The sequence below is a fragment of the Ranitomeya imitator genome, chromosome 1, assembly GCF_032444005.1.
Source record: "Ranitomeya imitator isolate aRanImi1 chromosome 1, aRanImi1.pri, whole genome shotgun sequence".
Classification (NCBI taxonomy): Eukaryota; Metazoa; Chordata; class Amphibia; order Anura; family Dendrobatidae; genus Ranitomeya; species Ranitomeya imitator.
Window position 1 is genome coordinate 890,848,726 of NC_091282.1, and position 23,066 is coordinate 890,871,791.

Here is a 23,066-nt window from a genome sequence, read left to right on the forward strand (position 1 = left end):
GAACCCCATCAATATGTCTGATATTAGTATAGAGGCTCTCCACGTCACAAGATACCAGGAGAGTCCCTACACCAATATGTAGCCCATCAATCTTTTTGAGAAAATCGTTTGTATCTTTTATATGTGAAGGGAGCTCAGTGACCATTGGCTGCAGCTTGGAGTCTATGAATCTATTGATCTTCTCCAAATAATTTCCACACCCAGAAATTATAGGCCTGCCCGGGGGTTTAGATTGATTCTTGTGAACCTTTGGTAGTAAATATAGGGTGGGTATGGTTGGTTCAGGTACACACAATGCTCCAAATAGCTCCTTAGTAATAGTGTTAAATTCAAGAGCTGTTTTAAGGATTGTTCCAAGTTCACCCTGAAATTTGGTCAGTGGGTTGAAAGTCATTTTTTTGTAACACACACTGTCTCCCAATTGACGGAACGCCTCACCTTCATATAGAGCTTTAGGCCAAATCACGATATTCCCCCCCTTGTCGGCGGGTTTAAACACTATGTCCTTCCAATTCTGTAAACCACGGAGTGCCGGCGTGGCACATCTGGGATCAATTAGGTTTCTTGTGTATCTTTTTTCCTCTATTACACCTGGGGCTAATCCATATTTTGTTGTATATATTTTACTAAATGGATGATATATATTTTTTTATATGTCCCTCTTCCGTATACTGCCCCACATTTCCCTCTTATATTAGAGCGATGGCATATTGTTGCGTATTTTTCTCCCTAATTATTATTTCTATGCTTCTCCAAATCTATCTAGACCCGGCCTCTGGTGGTGCGCATGCCCAGTCGGCGTGAAGGGACTCAGCCGTTCCGCGTCCTTGCTGCTATGGAGACGTCGGGTACTCCGCTCCCGTACGTCCAGCGGCATGACGCGGTCGGCGGAAGTGCCTGGAGCGGTCAAACTGCGCATGCGCCGCCTACACCCGGGCCGTGGCGCTAGTTAGAGGGACAGTATTTAATCAGCGCTTTTGCGCCTTAATAGCCACCCCCCTGACGAAGGAGTACCATCCGAAACGCGCGTCGGGGCGCGTTCGTATGAGGACCCGGCTGACCCCGCTGACCCAGTCTATTTATCGAGGTATAGTGAGCTCCCCTGTTTGCCACTTCTTATGCTAGTTTCCTCTGGCTGAGGCGGTACATTTAGCGATCTGTGGGCTGTATGCTTCTATTGCCCTCATTCGCATGAGGGTGCCAGCAGCATTTCTGTTGGTAGAAAACTTATATTTTTTTGGGCACCTTCTCTGCTCTATTGGCTGCATTGCACTTTGGCACTTTTCTTCTCTATGTAATGATATTATGGTAGAAAGTCAGACTGGATAGACCATTTGTTATATGATTATTATTACCTGTCTTTTTTACAGTTTCTGCACAATATTGCACCTTAGTAATATTCACTACTAATATATTATTAATTACCCTTGTTGTGTGTTATATATCTTTTGGCACTTTACACCTTGGTCTGTGCAGTCTGGCACATCCATACAGGAGTTTTTTTGTGCCTTTCATTTTACTCAGCACTTGCATTAGTATTCATTTTTTTATCATATATTCCCCTTTTTCTTTGTCTTTTTTTGCTGTATACATTACAGGGGAGCCAAACCCTCGGTCCTATATGTGGATACTGTTGGGGTCAGCTAGTGTTTCTATTTCAAACAAGTATTTTTAAAAAAATTCTTTTATCTATATTTTTGTATTAGATGTTTGGTGAATATTAATTTTTGTCCTTATGCGAATTTTTTTATTTTAAAAATATACATATATTGTGCCAATTATATTCAATAAAGGCGTTTCTTTAATATATATCCTGTGTGGTGTCAGATCTTGCTTCTATCCATATATTGGCTATGGTTATACCTATCCCTTGGTGAGTGGGCTTTCCACAAAGTGTTCCACAGCGCACTGGTTATTTTCATAATATTATCTATTTCTATTATTGCCTACGTGGCATGTGTATATATACATAATACCATTGTGCCCTGTGGATTTGTTCTTACTACATTTTCTTGCATCGCCGCCCTCTAAAGATGTTCTGAATCAATAGTGATAGAATCTGTAGGAAAGTTGAGTGGAGCATCCGCACTCTGCTTCTGTGAAACCAGATGTTGTCAGAGGGCGGAGATAGAAGCAGTGACAACACCAGAGCCGACCCACAGCTTCTAGCACCGCCCTAAAGTGAATCGTCATCAAGAGGCGGTGATAGAAGCAGTCAGTCACAGTGGCGCTGCCTCTTGATTACAATTTGTTTGAGGGTGGTGATGGACGCTGTGGGGCAGCGCTGGCATCACTCACTGCCTCTAACTCTGCTCTCTGACTCACCTCTTCCCACAGATTCTATCACCATGGATCCAGGACATCTTCAGAGGGTGGCAATGAAAGAAGCTGTAGTAACTGCAGTGCTGCCAGGCTAGTGATGTCTTGCTCCAGTAAGGGCGATAGATGCTGCAGGGAAGTAATTGCAGCGCCAGCCTACTGTGACGTCTTGTTTGAGACTCCTCTCAAATAAAACGTCACAAAAAGTAAAAAAACAAACATATAGGGATTAGCAAGATAAGGAAACCTTTGCGGTGTTCTATTATAAAAAGTGGTAGGGTGTAAAGATAGATATTTAGATAGCAATTGCTGGAATGTCTTGAATGTATGCGATTGTGGGTATGTGCGTTTTTCAAGCCGATTTGCTTTCATTCACATACAAAACAACAGATGATATGAGATCGAAAACATTTAAAGTAACCAAAGTCATTTTATTAATATAAATGTATTCAGTGGCACATATCTCTCAGATACAATACATGTGGATATAAAATAACAATATACGTTGTATATAGTATACGTTGGTTTTCCTATTAGGTTTACAGCACCATAAAAGGGCTATAGAGTCATCTCAAACAAAGACCCGTCTGGTACACAGGACAATAAGAGAGCAGCTCTATGGACCCCTGGAGTACACAATATTCCAGCATTTTATCTCTCTAAAACACAACTGACAGCAGCAGCCTGCCCAACAAGTAAAGGCAACATTACATCCACAACAGCAGATGTGAGCACGTGATACTACATTACAAATGGCAACATACAGTTTCCATGTTGTGTTAGTAGTCTCACATTATAAGGCATTAAAATGGTTCTAACTACACACAGAATGGCAAAATATAGAAATATAAGCTCTGGTAAATAATGTGGAATTCTGGACTGAATGGATCTTTTGGACCATGGCTAAAATGCTACTTATAATTAAACTCACTCTCCCACCTAATAATAGCTTACCGTACCAGCATGATCTCCTTCACTTGTGCTTTTTACAAAATATACATGCAGAATCACTGGATAGTACAGAGGCCATCTTCAAGCTGAGTGGTTTAAATGGATCGTATGAGATTATTAATTTTTTTTTCCCAGGACCACTGCCGACTTGTTCACGGTTGGTTTTTGATATTGCAGTTCACGCTTAGTTATGATCTCATGAAATCCGTTTACGGAATGTGCACACAGGGTCTATAGGAGGCACATTTTCAGTCTAGTATTTAAACTACACAGCATGTCAATTGGAGCTGTGGACAACATTACAGATATAATTACAAAATGTAAAATGTGTGTCAGCCAACACATTTCTACTAGGCCTTCAACAACTGCACATTTTCCTGCAGCCAGAAGATGCCATGTGCACACAGCCCTGATAAACTCAGGGAACATGAACATACTGTATCTGATTTCTAAAGATTACTAGATAAAGCAGAACAAGATGTTTCAGGTGAACTGTATGTTCAATGCACCTAAAGGTGAACAGTTGACAGAAATAACATTCATTCTAAAGAGCAGCCATGTTTTGCCACCCATATTATTAGTCTAAATCCAGCACATAAGGTTACATAGTTTCCCATAAGAAGGTGCTAAAATTGCATAGGAAAAGTACAAAAATACTTTCATATCCCCTCAACTGTGGTCTTAAATACAAATAAGTGTCAACAACATCCATTTATCATAAAAATAATTGATTTAAAGTTTTAAGGTCATTGGTGGGCTTTGTGAGGATGCAGAGCTCTATATCTACATTTATTAAAGGGAATCTCTTACCAGTCTTGTTTTACCTCATCTGAGAGCAGCATGATGTAGGGGCTGAGACCCTGATTCCAGCAATGTATCACTTACTGGACTGTTAGCTTCCGTTTTGATATAACCACTGTTCATCTGTTCCAGATATGTAATTTCTCTGAATGAGGAGCTGTTTAACTTCACCCACACCATTACGTGAAAGCTTTCTGTATAAACTGTGCATAGGCAGAAAGCTGCCAATCAGTGGTGGTGGCGGCGGAGTTATGCAAAGCTCATGAATACGGAAGACTACATGGCAACCGGTTTACTACTACAACTTCTTTCCATGCAATCACTTTTTTTCATATGTTTTCCAGTGGTTCACTACAATGTAGTAAAACATAAACAAAGAAAACAACTTCCACCAAGCCTTCTTCACCCACGAGACCATCAAGGGACAGTAGCAGATTATTCACACCATGGGCATGTCAACATTTCATTCCTAGCCAGTCATGTGTTCTCCCATGTGTCCCTACATTTTATCCCAGAGACCTTACCTATACTTCTTCCTGCAAGTCCTTTCCTTTGTTCTACATGTATATATTATGGATAAACCCCCTTCAATAGCTATAAATACATGTAAATGTAACTTACTTAATTTGCTGCCTGGCATAAATAACAATTGTCCTCTCGTCACCTTCCATTCCATTATTTTGAATAATAAATGCCATGAGTGCAAAGAGGCCATTCAGAGACTGCTGACTGGCTACATACTACTTCTCACTGTGTTAAACATCGATAGCTTACAATTGTAGATCAGGGGACTGCATTGTTAATTTGAAGAATTTTGGGATATTAAGCCTTTGCATTACTTGTTCCCCATACTGTGATGTTATAAATAATTTACTTTAAAGGCTCAAACTGTAAACCAACACAAAGGCTATGAATCGCAAGCAATCTCAACTCTCTTTAAAATTGAGCATTTCATTTTAGGCTGTGTTCACATGTCCAGTAGTGATCAGTTAGAACGGATCCAGCAGCAATCCGTTGGCTAAATGTGGTGCGGACACAACTTTTTAGTTCCCTTTAAAGAATAAGGCTGTCATCTGATTGATGTTGCCCAAACTGTAGACAGAATGGTTCAGAACCTGGATACACAATTAAAGATCCTGCAGCAGCGCTGGGAAGAGGTGGTTGGGGGTTACGTTGGAAGAGTCTCTTTGGCTGACTCTTCAAAGTGATGCTACAGGTGATTGACATGTCTCTCCCTATATATACGTGTGGGAGACACCTGTCAGTCACCGGCGCCTAGAGAAGCCAGCCTGGGGTGCCGCCGGACTAGTCCTGTCTTCCCCCCAGATCTTTAGCTTCTAGAGCATTTCAGAGAAGGACACACCCGGCTTCCATTGTGCAGCCAGGCTCCGATTCAGCCTTAGGTAACATGAATCAGGTGACCGGTTTCCTTTTACTCTTCACACTCACTTCCTTATCATCCAAATTTAAAACCTTCTAATTACTTTCTTTACCATCAATGCTGAACTTTATATTATATGTGAGAGATACAAGTAAGCAGAAAAGCGGTATTCTGATAAACTATGTAAAATAGTGCATAGTGGACAGTTCTGAATCACAGTTGTGACCGGGTGTGCTCCAATTGTCCCCGACCCACTGACGTGAAATGGGGGAAGAATCGTCCGAGAATCAGAGCAAAGTAGTGCGTGCTGCGATTTTGTTACACCTGGATTTGCCCAGGTAATGGGTCAGTGTTCAGTTTTCTGATTTACACTAGGACAGTGCTTGCACCTGAACACAGTTTGTATGAACAGGCCCTAAGGTATATTCAGGCTACATAGTGGTGGAAAACAATAGGAAGAGTTTTTTTTTTTTTTTTTTTTTTTTTTGGGGGGGGGGGGGTGAAAAAAATAAGGTCTTCTCCTAATGCAGCATATAAATGTTATTCCAGTGAGTTATATTGTGCACAAAGTGGGAATCATTTGCCCACGGTCTTTCACAGGTATACTAACAGTAGACTCAGCACTATAATCTTGATGATTTTTGGCTCTAACATACAGTAGATTAAAATAAAAATTTAAATATGAAAAGGTGATTTTAAGGAAAGAACTAAGGATACAAACTAAAAACAAGTACAAACTAATATCTGCAGTGATTTAACTGATTGTTCCAACACGAATACAGTGCGTGTAACGTTATTATAAAGTATAATCAAACATCTAGCTTTTGCCTTTGATGGCAGTGGTTGCAGTTTGTGCAGTACATTGTTGCAGGCAAGTGGACAAACCACATTTTTGCCATGTGTTTTAGCCCCTTTTGTCTCACACCGGTGGCCATAGCGAGGTAGCTCAGTTGTGAGTCACAGTAAGTACTGCACATCTGTCCATCATTCATTTCCATTCCCTTTTCTTTCAATTTAGAAAAATACTGGTGCTCCTCTGTTCTTTACAAATTATAAAATGGTAGAAGCCTTTTTATTAATCAAAATATACTTTGTATGTGCCAACATGTCATCAAACTTCTGTTCCATCATGTAGGTTATTATGAACTTTGACTTCAAGGTTCTTTTGCTTAATGCGAACACTTTTAACCTCGTAGTCATCTTTGCTATCATTGAGCAGGTTGATGTTTCGGACAGTGCAATGCTGCCTGTTACAGTTCTTTTCCATTCTGTCTAAGTTTTTCCTTGAAGCGTCCACCTTGGTGTTCAGTGGATATTCCTCAGCAGCATCTCTAGGTGGCTTCTTCTTTCTATTTCTCCTGCACTTCTGTGTTATGAGGCACACAGATAGGAGAACAAGCATCAGTAGCATAATGGCTGCAAAGGCACTTCCAATGGAAGCCCCAGTCTGAGATGCTGCAGTTGCCGCACTTTCCATTTCCAAGTTCAAAGTTTTCATGTTAGTTCCATTCTTAACCTGGTCACCTTCATTGTCATAAATCAAAGAATCATCCAGAGTAAGCCTGCCATTCTTGTCAACCAGGTCCCTGCGGGCTCGCCTCAGTTGGTAGGTGAGGGATCGCTGAACTCTAGGTCCTGCCATGGTCTCTGGGCCAATGATGTAAATAACTTGAAGGTACCACTGGTGCCCAGTTTCAACCTTAAGAAGACAAAACAGAACAGTTTATATATGAAAATCAGAGAATTCTTACAATTTTACATAAAAATTTGCTAATGTGCTACAGATTCCAAAATGTGATCATAAAATACAGCATTGGTCATGTAGCAGAACAGAGGAGCGAACCTTGTAGAGGGCATCAACCTTCATGGTAAAGCCATCCACTCCAGGCAGGCTGCTCATGGCATGAAAATCTGATGACTCTGCTGCAAAGGCCGCATCAAATGGAACATCATGGAAGAATATATCAGTTACTTCTGGTTGGTGTCGGTCCTGCAAGGTTCATAGAAAAGGAAGAGAACGTGTTTAGCACATGCAAGGTCCTGCAGAAGAACTGGAAATAAACAGATATAATAACACAGTAATTGGTTTTGCTCATGGAAATCATCAGGTTTTCCTTCAGAAGTGAGGTTGACAGGTGCTGGATGATTAATGGAAAAGTTTTTTTTGTTTATGTTATTGTTTTTTTTTTTAAAAAAGGACTGTGATGAACAAATCCAAGTCACACAGACGTTTCTCAAGACAGTCTCTGCTATACACCAGAAGGTGGCAGTATTACATTCTGTAAGAAAATTCCATAGGTTTTGTATTTGTAAAGATAACAGATTTTTTTTTTAGCAGAAAATAGAAGTAAATTAATGTGTTCCTAAGAAGAGTGATTTATGCAGACAAATGTAACAATAAAGTTTTGTCTTCTTTGGACAACAAGGTACAACAAGCATAGTACTCTTGAAGCATTAAAGGCAATGTACCGCATTTGTAGATCATTAATAAATCACTGTAATGTAGCATAACATGCTGCTATAAGCAAGTTTGAAATGCATGTGAAACAGATTTCATGTGTTATATGAGTTTAAAGAATGCACTGGGGGCTGACATCTTGGTTTTGCAGCAGTAGCAAGGCCCTATCAGTGTCAGATTACGGCACCCCATGGACATAGGAGATAATAGACCAGCGCTGACCCTATCTGTAACATTAGCAGTGAGCTGGGCACGCCTCTGTGGGCTGCACAACTCACTGCTGTAGGTGTGACTAGCTGTCATTTTATTATAGCCCTGTGCTCTCTATGGCAGGACAGAAGAAGCCCTCACTGCTCCTCTGCACTCCAAGCAGGCACATGTCCTCTGCTCCTCATATGCTGCCCTGTGTGCTTCTCCTGCTGTGTCTCTGCCTCCCCCTCACACACAGTCCCTGTGATCTCCAGTAAGCTGCACTCACAGCCTGCAGAGAGGAAGGTGACACCTGGAGAGAGAGAGCAGGGCAGCTAACAGGGCAGGGATTAAGGTGGGGGAAGGGGGATGGCAAGAATGTTATTCACAAAAAATGCTGCTGAGCCCACTGTGTTCTGCTCCTCTGTAAACAAGCTGTGCCTCTGATGCAGTAACTGCTGGTGATAGCAGGTCACAGGGCAATCACACACAAAATGGTGCTGCCCTGTGATGCTGCTCTTCATTCTTACTGTTAGAAGCAAAGTTGGGGCAGTAACTGCTGACATCACCATTTCCCTCCCCTTTTGGGTGGTCTAATATCCCTGGGGCAGAGCTGCTAAATCTTACTATAGCTGCTTGAGGTCTAAAACGGAAAATGCTCCCCCTAGTGGTAAATATGTATAATTGTAGAAAAATATATAATATTTTTAATATAGAAATGTTTGCAAACAGTGCAAACATTGCATTAATACATTTTAATTACTATTTTAAGCTTAATTTAACAAAAAAACAAAATACAAGAAAACTGGTGGCACCTTCCCTTTAAAATGCATTGCTTAATAGGTGCACTTTTTTTTGTGCTCAATACATTTTTTTAAAACAAGTTGCCAATTTTTTTTCCACACTACAACCTGTATAGCAAATATTACAAATGTTTCAGTTCTCATAATAGGCCATGGGGCTATATTAAACTCATGGGGCCCCCAGCTCGTTATTTGTAGTCCCTTTTTTTTTCTTATTTGTAGTAGACAGCGCCTGAGTGTCCGCCTCCAATAGGTGTACAAGCTCAAAAATGATGAACGGCAGAGCACACCTTCACTTGGCTGGTACAATTATAGCCTATGGCCCAGTAGGCACATACATCCCAATCCCATTTTGCAAGTGGGGGTTTGGAGATATGCCCCTACGGGGTCACTGAGCATATACTAGATGTAGACACAATGTGAAAACACCCTAAACATCTGCATAAGTAAAGTTGTAGAGTAAAGAGTTTTTTGTTTTTTTTTTACAGAAGACTTTTCGGCATCCTCATCATCATCAGAGGAAAGAGCACAATAACAGAACAAGGTAACATTGCTGCACACAGTAGAACAGTAGATAATACTGAATCCACCATTCACAACAGGTGATGTCACAGTTTCGCCACTTCTACTTTCTTCATAATGATTTTTTCACACGCTCTTTAGATGCATCAATAAAAAAGCTAGTCTATTGTTGCTAATGTACATGTGTATTTCCTGAAAAATAAAACAAAGCTAAAAATAAGTCTAAAATATTCTGAATGGAAAGTGTGAACATTTCTAAATTTCTACACTTTTTTTGGTCTTAATAACAATGGAGATATATTTAAAAAACAAACAAAAACAAAACAAACATCAAAAAGGAATATAGCGCTCAGCAGCCCACACTACAGCATTCAGCAGACAGAGGATAAGCTGGGGTTGAGGAGATATCAGTCATGCTCGTGTTCTGTAACTTATTCAAGCAAACAATAGAATCCAGGAAAAAAATTAAAGAAAATATGGCACTCACAAAACTGTCTGAAATTATCTTATTTTATTAAAAAAAGGACCAGGAAGAATCCAGAGGACGCATGTTTGAATGCACTTATTGCCCGATCTGACACCAAAAAGTGATTAAAAGAAGTAAACTTACCATTTTTCATGTGGCTTCCAATTGGAAGCCAGTCACTATGTTATACATAGATGGAAAAAAAAGACATATCTCATGTAACAGACATACGTCACGTTCCTATAGAAATGACCCACTGCCGCAGCACACAGCAGTACAGTGGCCAACATTTACTAACTTTATTTGTGTCAGAAATCTGGTGTCACCTGCGAAAAGAAGAGTGTGCACCTCACTAGACACTTACCCAAGCCCTGTACGAAAAGGAGGCATATCTTCAGAGAGGCTAGAATTATGGCAGATTAATTACTGGTGTAAATTAATACCCTAATCTAAAATACCACGTGACACTGAAATAAGCTTACCAAAAGCAGAAAGCGATGCTTTAGGTTCTTATTGGGCTGAATACAACCATATTGAGGCCCCTCATTATAAATAGTTCCAGTGGGATCGAAAAACGGAACGTATCCATCCTTCCCAGTGCAAAGATAAACTTTCTCCAGTTGGAGCTTATATGCTGAATTCAGGTTCTGGTCCGGATTCCAAAGTACTCTTCCATACAGTGTTTGGCCTACGAAGAGATTGGATGCTTAGAAGATGGTGGTAGTCAAGTGACTTCAACAACATCATAAACATGTACAGCCACATTTAAAAGCTACCGTAACTGGAAATGATAATCTGTGTAGCGATCTAGTAATAATAAACAACACATATAGAAGATACAGAACAGCAGATAACTACAGATGCTTAAGTGATTTTTTTTATGTTTCCACCTTTCCCATGTAATTTCATTAAAGGAGTTGCTCACTTCTTGGACGGTTGTTCTTAAAGTGGAACAGTCATTTTAATTCCTATATCATAAATCAATAATACTCATGAACAGAAATAACCTTGTAATACATCTTGTCAGAGAAATCTGTTTCTTTTTCCTTATAGACTGATCTTTTATTCTCAAAATTCTCATTTCACAGGTAAAATCTGTATTCAGTGAAGACCGATACATACATTACTGAGATAGGAGATGCCAGGTTCTACTGATAAGATTCTATGTAGACAGGAGAGAGGAGCTCTGCCTTTAACGCCTCATCCCTCCCGTCTACATAGAATCTCATTAGTAATAACTGTCATCTCCTATCTCAGTAATGAGAAAGTCTGTCGTCACTGAATTGTGTAATCATACTAATTAATATTTCTGCCCAAATTGACACAAATAATATCAAGGCAATTACAGGGACTGCTCCCTTCTCTCCTAATATACTATCTGCTGGGTTTAAGATGAGCATTGGTTTGCGCAGTAGGGGTTGAATCCTACCCCCCATTATGCTGGCGTTTTAAAGGGAACCTGTCACCCCCAAAATCGAAGGTGAGCTAAGCCCACCAGCATCAGGGGATTATCTACAGCATTCTGTAATGCTGTAGATAAGTCCCCGATGTATCCTGAGAGATGAGAAAAAGAGGTTAGATTGTACTCACCCAGGGGCGGTCCGGTCCGATTGGCGTCTCGATCCGGGGCCTCCTATCTTCTTACGATGATGTCCATCAGAGCAGGACCGCCCCCCAGGTGAGTATAATCTAACCTCTTTTTCTCATCTCTCAGGATACATCGGGGGCTTATCTACAGCATTACGGAATGCTGTAGATAAGCCCCTGATGCTGGTGGGCTTAGCTCACCTTCGATTTTGGGGGTGACAGGTTCCCTTTAAAGGAGTACATCCAGTAGTGGTATCAATTGTCACAGCATGTGCTATTCAGAACTAATAACTGTGACCGAGACGCAGCTGCCGAGTGCTCCACCTCTCTCCTGAGACATTGTGCAACACTCCAAGGGTCCTGGCTCACTACTAGCTTCTAAATTAAGCCACACCCTCCTGACCAATTTCTGCCCTGTGTGTAGGTTTGTAATTTCATTCTATCCATTGTGCTCAGGTGACAGCCTCTGTGATTTATGCATGCTTCTACATAGCCATCGCTGTGACATATAAACCCAGCAGGTTTTGGGTATGTGCACAAGTCTTTTTCAATCAAATCCACTTGGTAACCTACCTGAAAAAAGTGATTAATAAATGCTAAAATGAATGAACATTTGCACTGTAATGTCAAAACAAATTGCAGTGCACTTGTCCAGTCTTTATACCTTCACTTAGCAGCTCCATTCCTCAAAAACACCAGTGGTTAAAAAGCACTGACCTGACCTGATTACTGTGCATAGAAGGAAAAAACAAACAAAAAAAAGGAAAAAAAACACTGAGCACTCCCCAATAACCTCATTCCTACTTAATCCTGTAATACCTGGTGGTTTCAAAACAGCTTCACCAGACCGTGGATTAATACGCAAATGTATTGTTTTGCAGATATAGTTGATATACACTCCAGGGTTTTACTACCTTTTGATGCATTACAATCTCGCTTTAACATATCCTTAAACTCAGTTGGTATATGCAAATCAGCACTATATGTATACCCTCTTCTCTTTCTCTGTAGTTTCCCAACCTACCCACTTTGAAAAGTTATGTAGATTTGGTGTCTCAGCTAAAGGACTTATATTGGATATTTATCAGTTATTACATAACCCCTATATAGTTGATCACCCGAAATACTCGACCGTGAGTAAATGGGAAAGTTTTCTAGGGGAATCGCTCTCGCCTCGTACTTGGCAAGGAGTATGGAGCACTGCACTAAGACTTCCATATGCTTCTCCTATAGGGAAAATCAATATAAGCTACATGTTTTGTCATCATACTCCTTTCCTATTACATAAACTTAACTCTAATATTCCCAACTGTTGGAGATGTGGTAACATTGGTGTGTGGGGGGTGGGAGGGGAATTTACCTCACTTATTCTGGTCCTGCGTAGGTATTCAAGGCTTGTGTGAATCTGTGTTTTGGGACACTACTGGGTACACAGGGACTGTTAATGAATTCCTTAATTCCTTCCCCCACCCTTCTGTGCCATTGTCCCGGTTTGTCATTTTTCATGTTCAAATGTAATTATAAGTTGTGATCTCTTTAGTGGCGAGTTCATTTACTGTTGCTGAATGATTATTAAGTTAAACTAACTATGTAGTATTGTTTGCTAACATTTTGTTGTCACTCTAATTTTATTTTGAAAAAAATCAATAAAAATTCAGTTGAACTGGAAAAAAAGCGGGAGATTTAATAAAAGTACTGTTTCCTGAAGAGTCTTTGGCTTAAAAAATCTTGCTGGGTACGCTGGCGCCTAAAAAACATCGTATGAAAATACCCTTGGTATGCTCCGTCCTCAGGCTAGGGAGGCACATGTGATGAGTGTGGGGGAGAGGGAGAGTAGTCCTGGTGAGAAGGGATAGACTATGGCAGGAATACCGCCTGCAGCTGTGCAAAAATATTTGTGACTTGTCAAGGAGGGACAAGGGAAGATATGACTATCACAGATAAGCTGTGAAGAACAGGCATACATCACAGGGCGAGTCACCAGGCAGGGCACAAACAATGGGATAACATTACAAACCTGCACACAGGACATCAGGCTTAAGGTACCATTACACTAAACGACTTACCAACGATCACGACCAGCGATACGACCTGGCCATGATCGTTGTGTGGTCGCTGGGGAGCTGTCACACAGACAGCTCTCTCCAGCGACCAACGATCAGGGGAAAGACTTCGGCATCGTTGAAACTGTCTTCAACGATGCCGAAGTCCCCGGGTAACCAGGGTAAACATCGGGTTACTAAGCGCAGGACCGCGCTTAGTAACCCGATATTTACCCTGGTTACCATTGTAAAAGTTAAAAAAAACAAACAGTACATACTCACATTCCGATTCCGATGTTTGTCACGTCCCCGGCGTCCACAGGGTTAAAACTGCTTTCGGCAGGAGCGCTGCTAATGCACGCGCTGCTGCCGAGAGCTTTCCCTGCACTGTGTCAGCGCCGGCCGTAAAGCAGCGGTGACATCACCGCTGTGCTTTGCTTTACGGCCGGCCAGGGCTGACACAGTGCAGGGAAAGCTCTCGGCAGCAGCGCGTGCATTAGCAGCGCTCCTGCCGAAAGCAGTTTTAACCCTATGGACGCCGGGGAACGTGACAGACATCGGAATGTGAGTATGTACTGTTTGTTTTTTTAAATATCGGGTTACTAAGCGCGGCCCTGCGCTTAGTAACCCAATATTTACACTGGTTACCAGTGAACACATCGCTGGATCGGCGTCACACATGCCGATCCAGCAATGACAGCGGGTGATCAGCGACCAAAAAAAGGTCCTGATCATTTCCAGCGACCAACGATCTCCCAGCAGGGGCCTGATCGTTGGTCGCTGTCACACACAACGATTTCGTTAAACGATATCGTTGCTACGTCACAAAAAGCGTTACGTTGCAACAATATCGTTAACGAAATCGTTATGTGTGAAGGTACCTTTAGTCAGAGGGGATGGCTTGCATTACTAGCAAAACAAGCCACGTCCACTCATCTGTGACTGCATGGAAGAAGCATTGGACTGGCTTATATTAGAAGGCATCTGTGATGTAGTATCCCAAAAGTGAGGGAGGGAAAGCTCTCGGAAACTGCGTCTCTGTCACAGTGAGTACTTTTGAAGAGCATACACTGTGACAACTGAAAGCACTACTATGGATGTAAGCCAATATAGTTTAGGACTTTATGTCGATACTAGCTGAAGAGCCCGACGTTGCCTGGGCATAGTAAATATCTGTGGTTAGTTATAGCACCTCAATTCTCTTATTTTCCCATCACGCCTCTCATTTTCCCCCTCACATCTCTCATTTTCTCCCTTACACCTCTCATTTTCCCCCTCACACCTCTGATTCCCCCCTAACACTTGTCATTTCGACCTCACATCTGTCATTTTCCGATCACTCCACTATTTTCCCTCACTCCTCTCATTTTGCACTCACACCTTTTCATTTTCACCTCACACCCCTCATTTTCACCTCACACCTCTCATTTTCCCCTCAGTATATACATGTTTGTCATCTCCCTTATAAATAGTATACACCTGTATGTCATCTCCTATATATAATATATACCTGTATGTCATCTCCCCTGTAAATAGTATATACCTGCTGTATGTCAACTCCTCTTGTATATTGTATATACCTATGTGTCATCTCCTCCTGTATATAGTATATACCTGTATGTCATCTCCTCCTGTATATAGTATATACCTGTGTCATCTCCCCTGTATATAGTATATATGTGTGTGTCATCTCCCCTGTATATAGTATATATCTGTGTGTCATCTCCTCCTGTATATAGTATATATCTGTGTGTCATCTCCTCCTGTATTAGACCTCGTTCACACGTTATTTGCTCAGTATTTTTACCTCAGTATTTGTAAGCTAAATTGGCAGCCTGATAAATCCCCAGCCAACAGGAAGCCCTCCCCCCTGGCAGTATATATTAGCTCACACATACACATAATAGACAGGTCATGTAACTGACAGCTGGTGTTTTTCCTATATGGTACAGTTGTTGCTCTTGTTGTCTGCTTATTAATCAGATTTTTATTTTTGAAGGATAATACCAGACTTGTGTGTGTTTTAGGGCGAGTTTCATGTGTCACGTTGTGCGTGTTGAGTTGCGTGTGGCGACATACATGTAGCGACTTTTGTGAGATGAGTTTTGTGTAGTGACATGCATGTAGCAACTTTTTGTGTGTCGAGTTGCATGTGACAGGTTAGTGTAGCAAGTTGTGTGCAGCAAGTTTTGCGCATGGTGAGTTTTGCGCGTGGCAAGTTTTATGTGTGGTGCGTTTTGAGTATGTGCAAGTTTTCTGTGAGGCAACTTTTGCATGTGTTGCAACTTTTGTGTATGTGGCAATTTTTCCATTTGGCGGGTTTTCCATAAGGTGAGTTTTGCACGTGTGGCGAGTTTTGCGTGAGCCTAGTTTTGCATGCGGCGAGTTTTGAGCAGCGACTTTTGTGTTTCGACTTTTATGTGGCGAGGTTGGTGTATGTGTGGTGAAATGTGTGCTGAGGGTGGTGTATATGTTCAAGCATGTGGTAGTGTGTGGCGCATTTTGTGTGTGTGTTCATATCTCCGTGTGTGGTGAGTATCCCATGTCGTGGCCCCACATTAGCATCTGTACAGTAGATACTCTATGGTGCCATCGCTCTCACTATTTAAGTCCCCCTTGTTCACATCTGGCAGCTGTCAATTTGCCTCCAACACTTTTCCTTTCACTTTTTCCCCATTATGTAGATATGGGCAAAATTGTTTGGCGAATTGGAACGCGTGGGGTTAAAATTTCGCCTCACAACATAGCCTATGACAGTCTCGGGGTCCAGACGTGTGACTGTGCAAAATTTTGTGGCTGTAGCTGCGACGGTGCAGATGCCAATCCCGGACATGCATACAGATGCACATACATACACACATTCAGCTTTATATGTTAGATGGATACATTTTTATCTCCCAGAGAATAATTATGACAAAAAAACATTCAAAATACAGGGAAAGTTTACTTTTTACATGTAAAAACATCCATGTGATATTTATTAATTTATGAAAAAAATTAACATATCGCATAACATATCCTATGCAAATGAATCAGTTTGAAGTCGTCTTCTGCAACATTTTTTTTACACTTGGGTATTAATTATAGCTCTCACCAGGATACAAATAGCATAAACACAATCACTTTTATAATACTGCATGGTTATCTATATCTTATTTCTACCTACACCCATATCTGCAGGTCCTGTATTATCATTCGAAAGCCTCTCTGCCTACCAGTGGCGTAGGAAGGGGGGTGCGGGGGGGGCGGGCCGCCCCGGGCGGCACAATGCGGGGGGGGGCGGCCGGCGCTGCAGGAGGAGAAAAAAAGAAAAGAAAAAAAAAAAAGACGCGGGCACTTTAAATCTTCGGGCGGCGCCGTCCGCCGCCAAGACCAGGCTCCCCCCACCCCCGGCCCCCGCTCTAATACTCACCTCTCCTGGTTCCTGCGGCAGCTGCAGCGTCTTCAGCGCCCTCTGACTCTGCGACGTCTCAGGGCAGAGGGCGCGATGACGTCATCACTGTGCGCGCCGCTCAGCCTCTCTGTCCTGAGCGTTGCAGAGCCGGAGAGACGCTGACTGGCTGCACCGGACCTGCGCTAGGAACGGGAGAGGTGAGGATTTTTTTTTTTTCTTTATGTCTGACTCTGGGGGCAATGCTGGACACACTGGGGCAATACTGGAGACTATGGGGCAGATTGCTGGACACACTGAGGCAATACTGGAGACCATGGGGCAGAATGCTGGACACACTGGGGCAATACTGAAGACCATGGGGCAGAATGCTGGACACACTGGGGCAATACTGAAGACCATGGGGCAGAATGCTGGACACACTGGGGCAATACTGGAGACCATGGGGCAGAATGCTGGACACACTGTGGCAATACAGGAGACCATGGGGCAGATTGCTGCACACATTGAGGCAATACTGGAGACCCTGGGGCAGATTTCTGGACACATTGAGGCAATGCTGGAGACCCTGGGGCAGACTTCTGGACACACTGGGGCAGATTTCTGGAGACCATGGGGCAGATTGCTGGACACACTGGGGCAATACTGGAGACCCTGGGGCAGATTTCTGGACACATTGAGGCAATGCTGGAGACCCTGGGGCAGACTTCTGGACACATTGAGGCAATACTGGAGACCCTGGGGCAGATTTCTGGACACATTGAGGCAATGCTGGAGACCCTGGGGCAGACTTCTGGACACACTGGGGCAGATTTCTGGACATACTGGGGCAATGCTGGAGACCCTGGGGCAGATTTCTGGACACTGGGGCAGATTGCTGGACACGCTGGGGCAATGCTGTGCACGCTGGGGCAGATTGCAGTGCACGCTGGGGCAGATTGCTGTGCACGCTGGGGCAGATTGCTGTGCACGCTGGGGCAGATTGCTGTGCACGCTGGGGCAGATTGCTGTGCACGCTGGGGCAGATTGCTGTGCACGCTGGGGCAGATTGCTGTGCACTCTGGGGCAGATTGCTGTGCACTCTGGGGCAGATTGCTGTGCACTCTGGGGCAGATTGCTGTGCACACTGGGGGCAATGCTGGACACACTGGGGGCAATGCTGGAGACCCTGGGGCAGATTTCTGGACACACTGGGGCAATGCTGGACACTGGGGCAGATTGCTGGACACACTGGGGGCAATGCTGGACACACTGGGGGCAATGCTGGACACACTGGGGGCAATGCTGGAGACCCTGGGGCAGATTTCTGGACACACTGGGGCAGATTTCTGGATATACTGGGGCAATGCTGGAGACCCTGGGGCAGATTTCTGTACACTGGGGCAATACTGGACACTGGGGCAGATTGCTGGACACACTGGGGCAATGCTGGACACTGTGGCAGATTGCTGGACACTGGGGCAGATTGCTGGACACACTGGGGGCAATGCTGGACACACTGGCGGCAATGCTGGACACACTGGGGGCAATGCTGGAGACCCTGGGGCAGATTTCTGGACACACTGGGGCAATGCTGGACACTGGGGCAGATTGCTGGACACTGGGGCAGATTGCTGGACACACTGGGGGCAATGCTGGACACACTGGGGGCAATGCTGGACACACTGGGGGCAATGCTGGAGACCCTGGGGCAGATTTCTGGACACACTGGGGCAGATTTCTGGATATACTGGGGCAATGCTGGAGACCCTGGGGCAGATTTCTGGACACTGGGGCAATACTGGACACTGGGGCAGATTGCTAGACACACTGGGGCAATGCTGGACACTGTGGCAGATTGCTGTGCACACTGGGGCAGATTGCTGTGCACACTGGGGCAGATTGCTGTGCACACTGGGACAATGCTGGAGACCCTGGGGCAGATTTCTGGACACACTGGGGCAATGCTGGACACTGGGGCAGATTGCTGGACACACTGGGGGTAATATGCTGGACACACTGGGGCAATGCTGGACAACATGGGGGTAATATGCTGGACACACTGGGGGCAGGACTTGAGGCATGGGCAGAATGTAGATACGGGGCATGATTGGAGACACGGGGCAGGATTGGATCATGGGGCAGGATTGGATCATGGGGCAGGACGGATACGATGGAGGCTGGTGGGGCAGGATGGGGAGATCATATGGGGTAGAATGGATACTCATGAGGGCAGGATGCGAGAACATATGGCTGGTGCCAGGAATGAGATAAACGGGGCCAGGGTGGGGAATATTATTACCATAGGGGATAATTAAGGGATATTATTACTGCAGTGATGTATTTATTTTATTTTTTGAGTATACTGTTTTAAATGAGGGGGCGGTCCTGTTACTGTGCAGAGTGACACTATGTCACCTTTTTTTCTTCATGTGGTGTAATGTAGAAGTTGTGAAAAATTAAGTAATGTGTTCTGCAAGCGGAGCTCGAGATAACTGTGTTATTTCCTGCAGAAACGAGTCCTGGCTGGAAGGAATGATGGCGGTCTGTGCTGGATGAAAGATGAAGGACTTCACCTAGAGACGTCACTGGTGAGTCAGTGTTACCTATACACTGACACTATACACTGTATACTATATACAGCGGTCCTGTGTACAATGTCACCAGTGATCACTGTATTATCTATACATTATATACAGAGTTCCTGTGTATAATACCACCAGTGATCTCTGTATTACCTCTACACAGACACTGCATACTAAGTACAGATCTCCTGTGAATACTGGCACTTATGGTGATAGTATTGTGTTGTTTTTTTTTTTATTACTGATCAGTATTGTAGTATTCAGTCACTATGTGGTGGTAATATGTGGTCTGGAAATGGTGCGGTGGTATTTGTCCCTTGTATCTAGTATTATTCGGTCACTATGTGGTCTGGTCATGGTGTGGTGGTATTAAGTCACAGGTTTGGCATGTGGGGGTGACACCATTAGGCCCAGTTTAAGTTCTACAAAACAGGAAAACCATTTTTGGTAACCTTTGTGTGTATTGAGCCGGGGGAGGGCGCCAAACTCGGGAACAGCCCCGGGCGGTAAAAGCTCTAGCTACGCCTCTGCTGCCTACCATCACCAATATGCAAATTGCCTCTTCAGAGAACAAGAGGACTTGAACTCTATAGCGCCATCTGTTGGAAGTAGCATCACCAACACACTGATTGCTAACTCGTAGTTATTCAAACACTTGGACTTCCGACTGTCTGCTTCTATCAAAATTGCCACTCCTTTTTTTTAATTAATCTTTATCCCTAGGATGCACCAATTTGTCCTCTCCATGGCATACTCTACCTAACAAGTCTGTTTCTCTCCTTATGCACCCACATATTTCTCCTGTCTCCTTTTTACCTTTTCCATGTTAATTATAATTGAAGACAAGTTCTAATATACAAACTGTAAAAAGGCAAAAGGAAACAGAAGGCATTACCTTTTGAAAAAGCACCTTTATAATCCATCTCTGCCAGTGACATCTCAGTCTTTGTTGGGTCCATCAAGAAAATCTTTTCATTGTTACAGAGCTGGAATTCAGTGTTTAAAGAATATACAACAGGTACTGGCCGGTTAGTCTGCTGAAAAGCTATAGGGATGAGAAACCTAGGAAAGGAAGTAAATTGTAAGATGTATTGTCACTTTAAAATGAATATGCTACTATTTTAAAACAGGTCATGGCTAACATGACAAGAGGAGAAAAGAATGGGTGTTGGAAAAGAAGGCACCTAAAGAGGTTGTCCACTACTCGGACAACCCCTTCTCAATTCCTATGTTCCCCCCTTGGAAAATAATAACACATATACTCACCTCCAGTGCTGGTACCGTTGGCACTGGCTCACCCAGGGATAGAATAACATTTTTATGTCGCACAATCGCTATGGCCAATCAGCGCTGGATTACCTCTCTCCACCTTCGGACGAATCACATCCGGAGGAAGTAAGAGCTGTCACACAGTATAAGTGTTATTATTTTACATGAGGATTGAGAAGGGGTTGTCTCAGTAGCGGACAACCACTATAACCTCTTGGGTCATAATCAGAAATGATCTTTATTCATGGTAAGAAGCAAACAATAGTAATGTTTCTATATGTATATTAATATGCAGAATAATGATGCGAGGAACCTCCCTTACTCCAATATTACATGAGGAAAACTTTACTGTACATTCTGCCACGGAGCAAAAATATAATAGAAAGAGAATGATAAAGCCTTTATCATAAAGGCATCACATGCTGACAAAGAGTCCCCCAAGAAACACTGCTCCTAGCGCCAGCTTCATCAGGGGCATTCATTACCAACTTTGATAGATTGCACCCCTCATTTCCTTATTTTTTAGATGGTGGCCACCAGATGTTTTGCAAATGTTTTTAATTTTGATGAAGGACACAGGAGATACGTAGCTTTGTGTAGTATAAATGAAGGCAGCTTGCAACTATATACTTACCAAATGTTGTAAATATATTTAGGCTTTGTAAAGACACTCACACGATCTATACCATTACAAGACCAGCCTCAAAAACGACTTACTGACCTTTCTGGAGCATGGGCTGTGCAGGCCAGAGGTTTATCTCCAGGGTCTACCCATGACTGTGTTGGTTGCACAGTGCATGGAATCAAGTAGATTGTATATTCTCCAGAATAGTCTTTCCTGAATGGAAACATACAGTTATTAAACTATAGATTCTTTGGAAAAATACTACTACATAATTCACACAACACACACAAATACAGTTTGAGAATTCAGACTATTAACACTAATATTTTACAGTTACTTTAGATATTACCTGCTGTATGAGCTTGTTGCTCTCCAGAGCTGATATGGAGAGTCAAATGTCTGCGCACTCCACAAAGGCTGAAGATCAAACTCAATGCCACCCAAGTGATCAGGTGCCACAATACGAGACTTCATATCAGGAAGAGTATGGTGCTCCATAAGAAATTGACCTGCATAATACAGTAATGAATAGTGGATATATGCATTTTTTTATCCAAGTCCAATTTACAAATAAATTATTGTATATGTTCGAGTAAAAGCTGACCTGAGTATAAGCCAAGGCACCTAATGTTACCATAAAAAAACTGGGAAAACGTATTGACTCGAGTATAAGCCTGGTATACATTGTTCCCTCATCATCATCCTGGTATGTACAGCCTCCTCATCCCCATCCTTGTATACATGGCTTCTCATACCTATCCTGGTAAGCATAGCTCCTTATCCCTATCCTTATATGAATGGCACCCTCATCCCTATCCTTGTATGCATGGCTCCTCATCCCTATCCTTGTATGCATGGCTCCTCATCCCTATCCTTGTATGCATGGCTCCTCATCCCTATCCTTGTATGCATGGCTCCTCATCCCTATCCTTGTATGCATGGCTCCTCATCCCTATCCTTGTATGCATGGCTCTTCATCCCTATCCTTGTATGCATGGCCCCTCATTTCTATCCTGGTATGCATGGCATCTCATCCCTATCCTGGTATGCATGGCTCTTCATCCCTATTCTTGTATGCATGGTCTCCTCATTCCTATCCTGGTATGCATGGCCTCCTCATCCCTATTCCTGGTATACATGGTTCTACATCCTAATCCTTGCATGCATGGCCCGTATCAGAAAAACATTGCATGGCCCGTATCAGAAAAACATTTAAAAAAAAAACCATCCTACTTACCGTCTCTAAGCTCCCTCGCAGCGTCTTGTTCCAGTGCCAGCAGCTAAAGCGGAATGAATATTCACTGCCCTCCACGCCAATTGGCAGGGAATATTTATTCCCTTAAGTAGCGGACACACGTGATCGCCCGGCTGCTGCAGGAAGCTGCGACTACTGTGCCCGATATTAAAGAGAAATGAATATTCACTGCTAGCGCAGTGAACATTCATTTCTCTTTAGCAGCGGGCACAGGCTTTAGCTGCAGTAGCCGGCTCCTGCCTCCTGTAACCTGCTGCTCCGCCGCTGCCGCTCCCCCTCTGTCTTCTGGGACCCTCACTCCAGTATAAGCCGAGGGGGGCTTTTTCAGCACTAAAAAATGTACTGAAAAACTCAGCTTATACTCGAGTATATACGGTACTTAATTTTTAAAATCTATCCTTAAAGAGTACCCTGACGTGCAACGCTAAGTGGACATGGCTAAA

The 23,066-nt window shown here is 43.1% G+C and overlaps 1 protein-coding gene across 1 annotated transcript in view; it reads right to left on the reverse strand.

The window, feature by feature from the left end:
* Positions 1 to 2,729: 2,729 nt before the first annotated feature.
* The window catches only part of FRAS1 (Fraser extracellular matrix complex subunit 1), an 845,787-nt gene continuing 825,450 nt past the window's right edge, over positions 2,730 to 23,066 (reverse strand). The window contains exons 69-74 of the mRNA XM_069743201.1: positions 21,718 to 21,877; positions 21,465 to 21,581; positions 20,370 to 20,536; positions 10,373 to 10,578; positions 7,296 to 7,442; positions 2,730 to 7,151 (exon numbers count right to left, since the gene is read on the reverse strand). Of these exons, the coding sequence (XP_069599302.1) occupies positions 6,564 to 7,151; positions 7,296 to 7,442; positions 10,373 to 10,578; positions 20,370 to 20,536; positions 21,465 to 21,581; positions 21,718 to 21,877 (1,385 nt within the window). The 3' untranslated portion in view covers positions 2,730 to 6,563. The remainder of the gene's footprint in view (positions 7,152 to 7,295; positions 7,443 to 10,372; positions 10,579 to 20,369; positions 20,537 to 21,464; positions 21,582 to 21,717; positions 21,878 to 23,066) is intronic.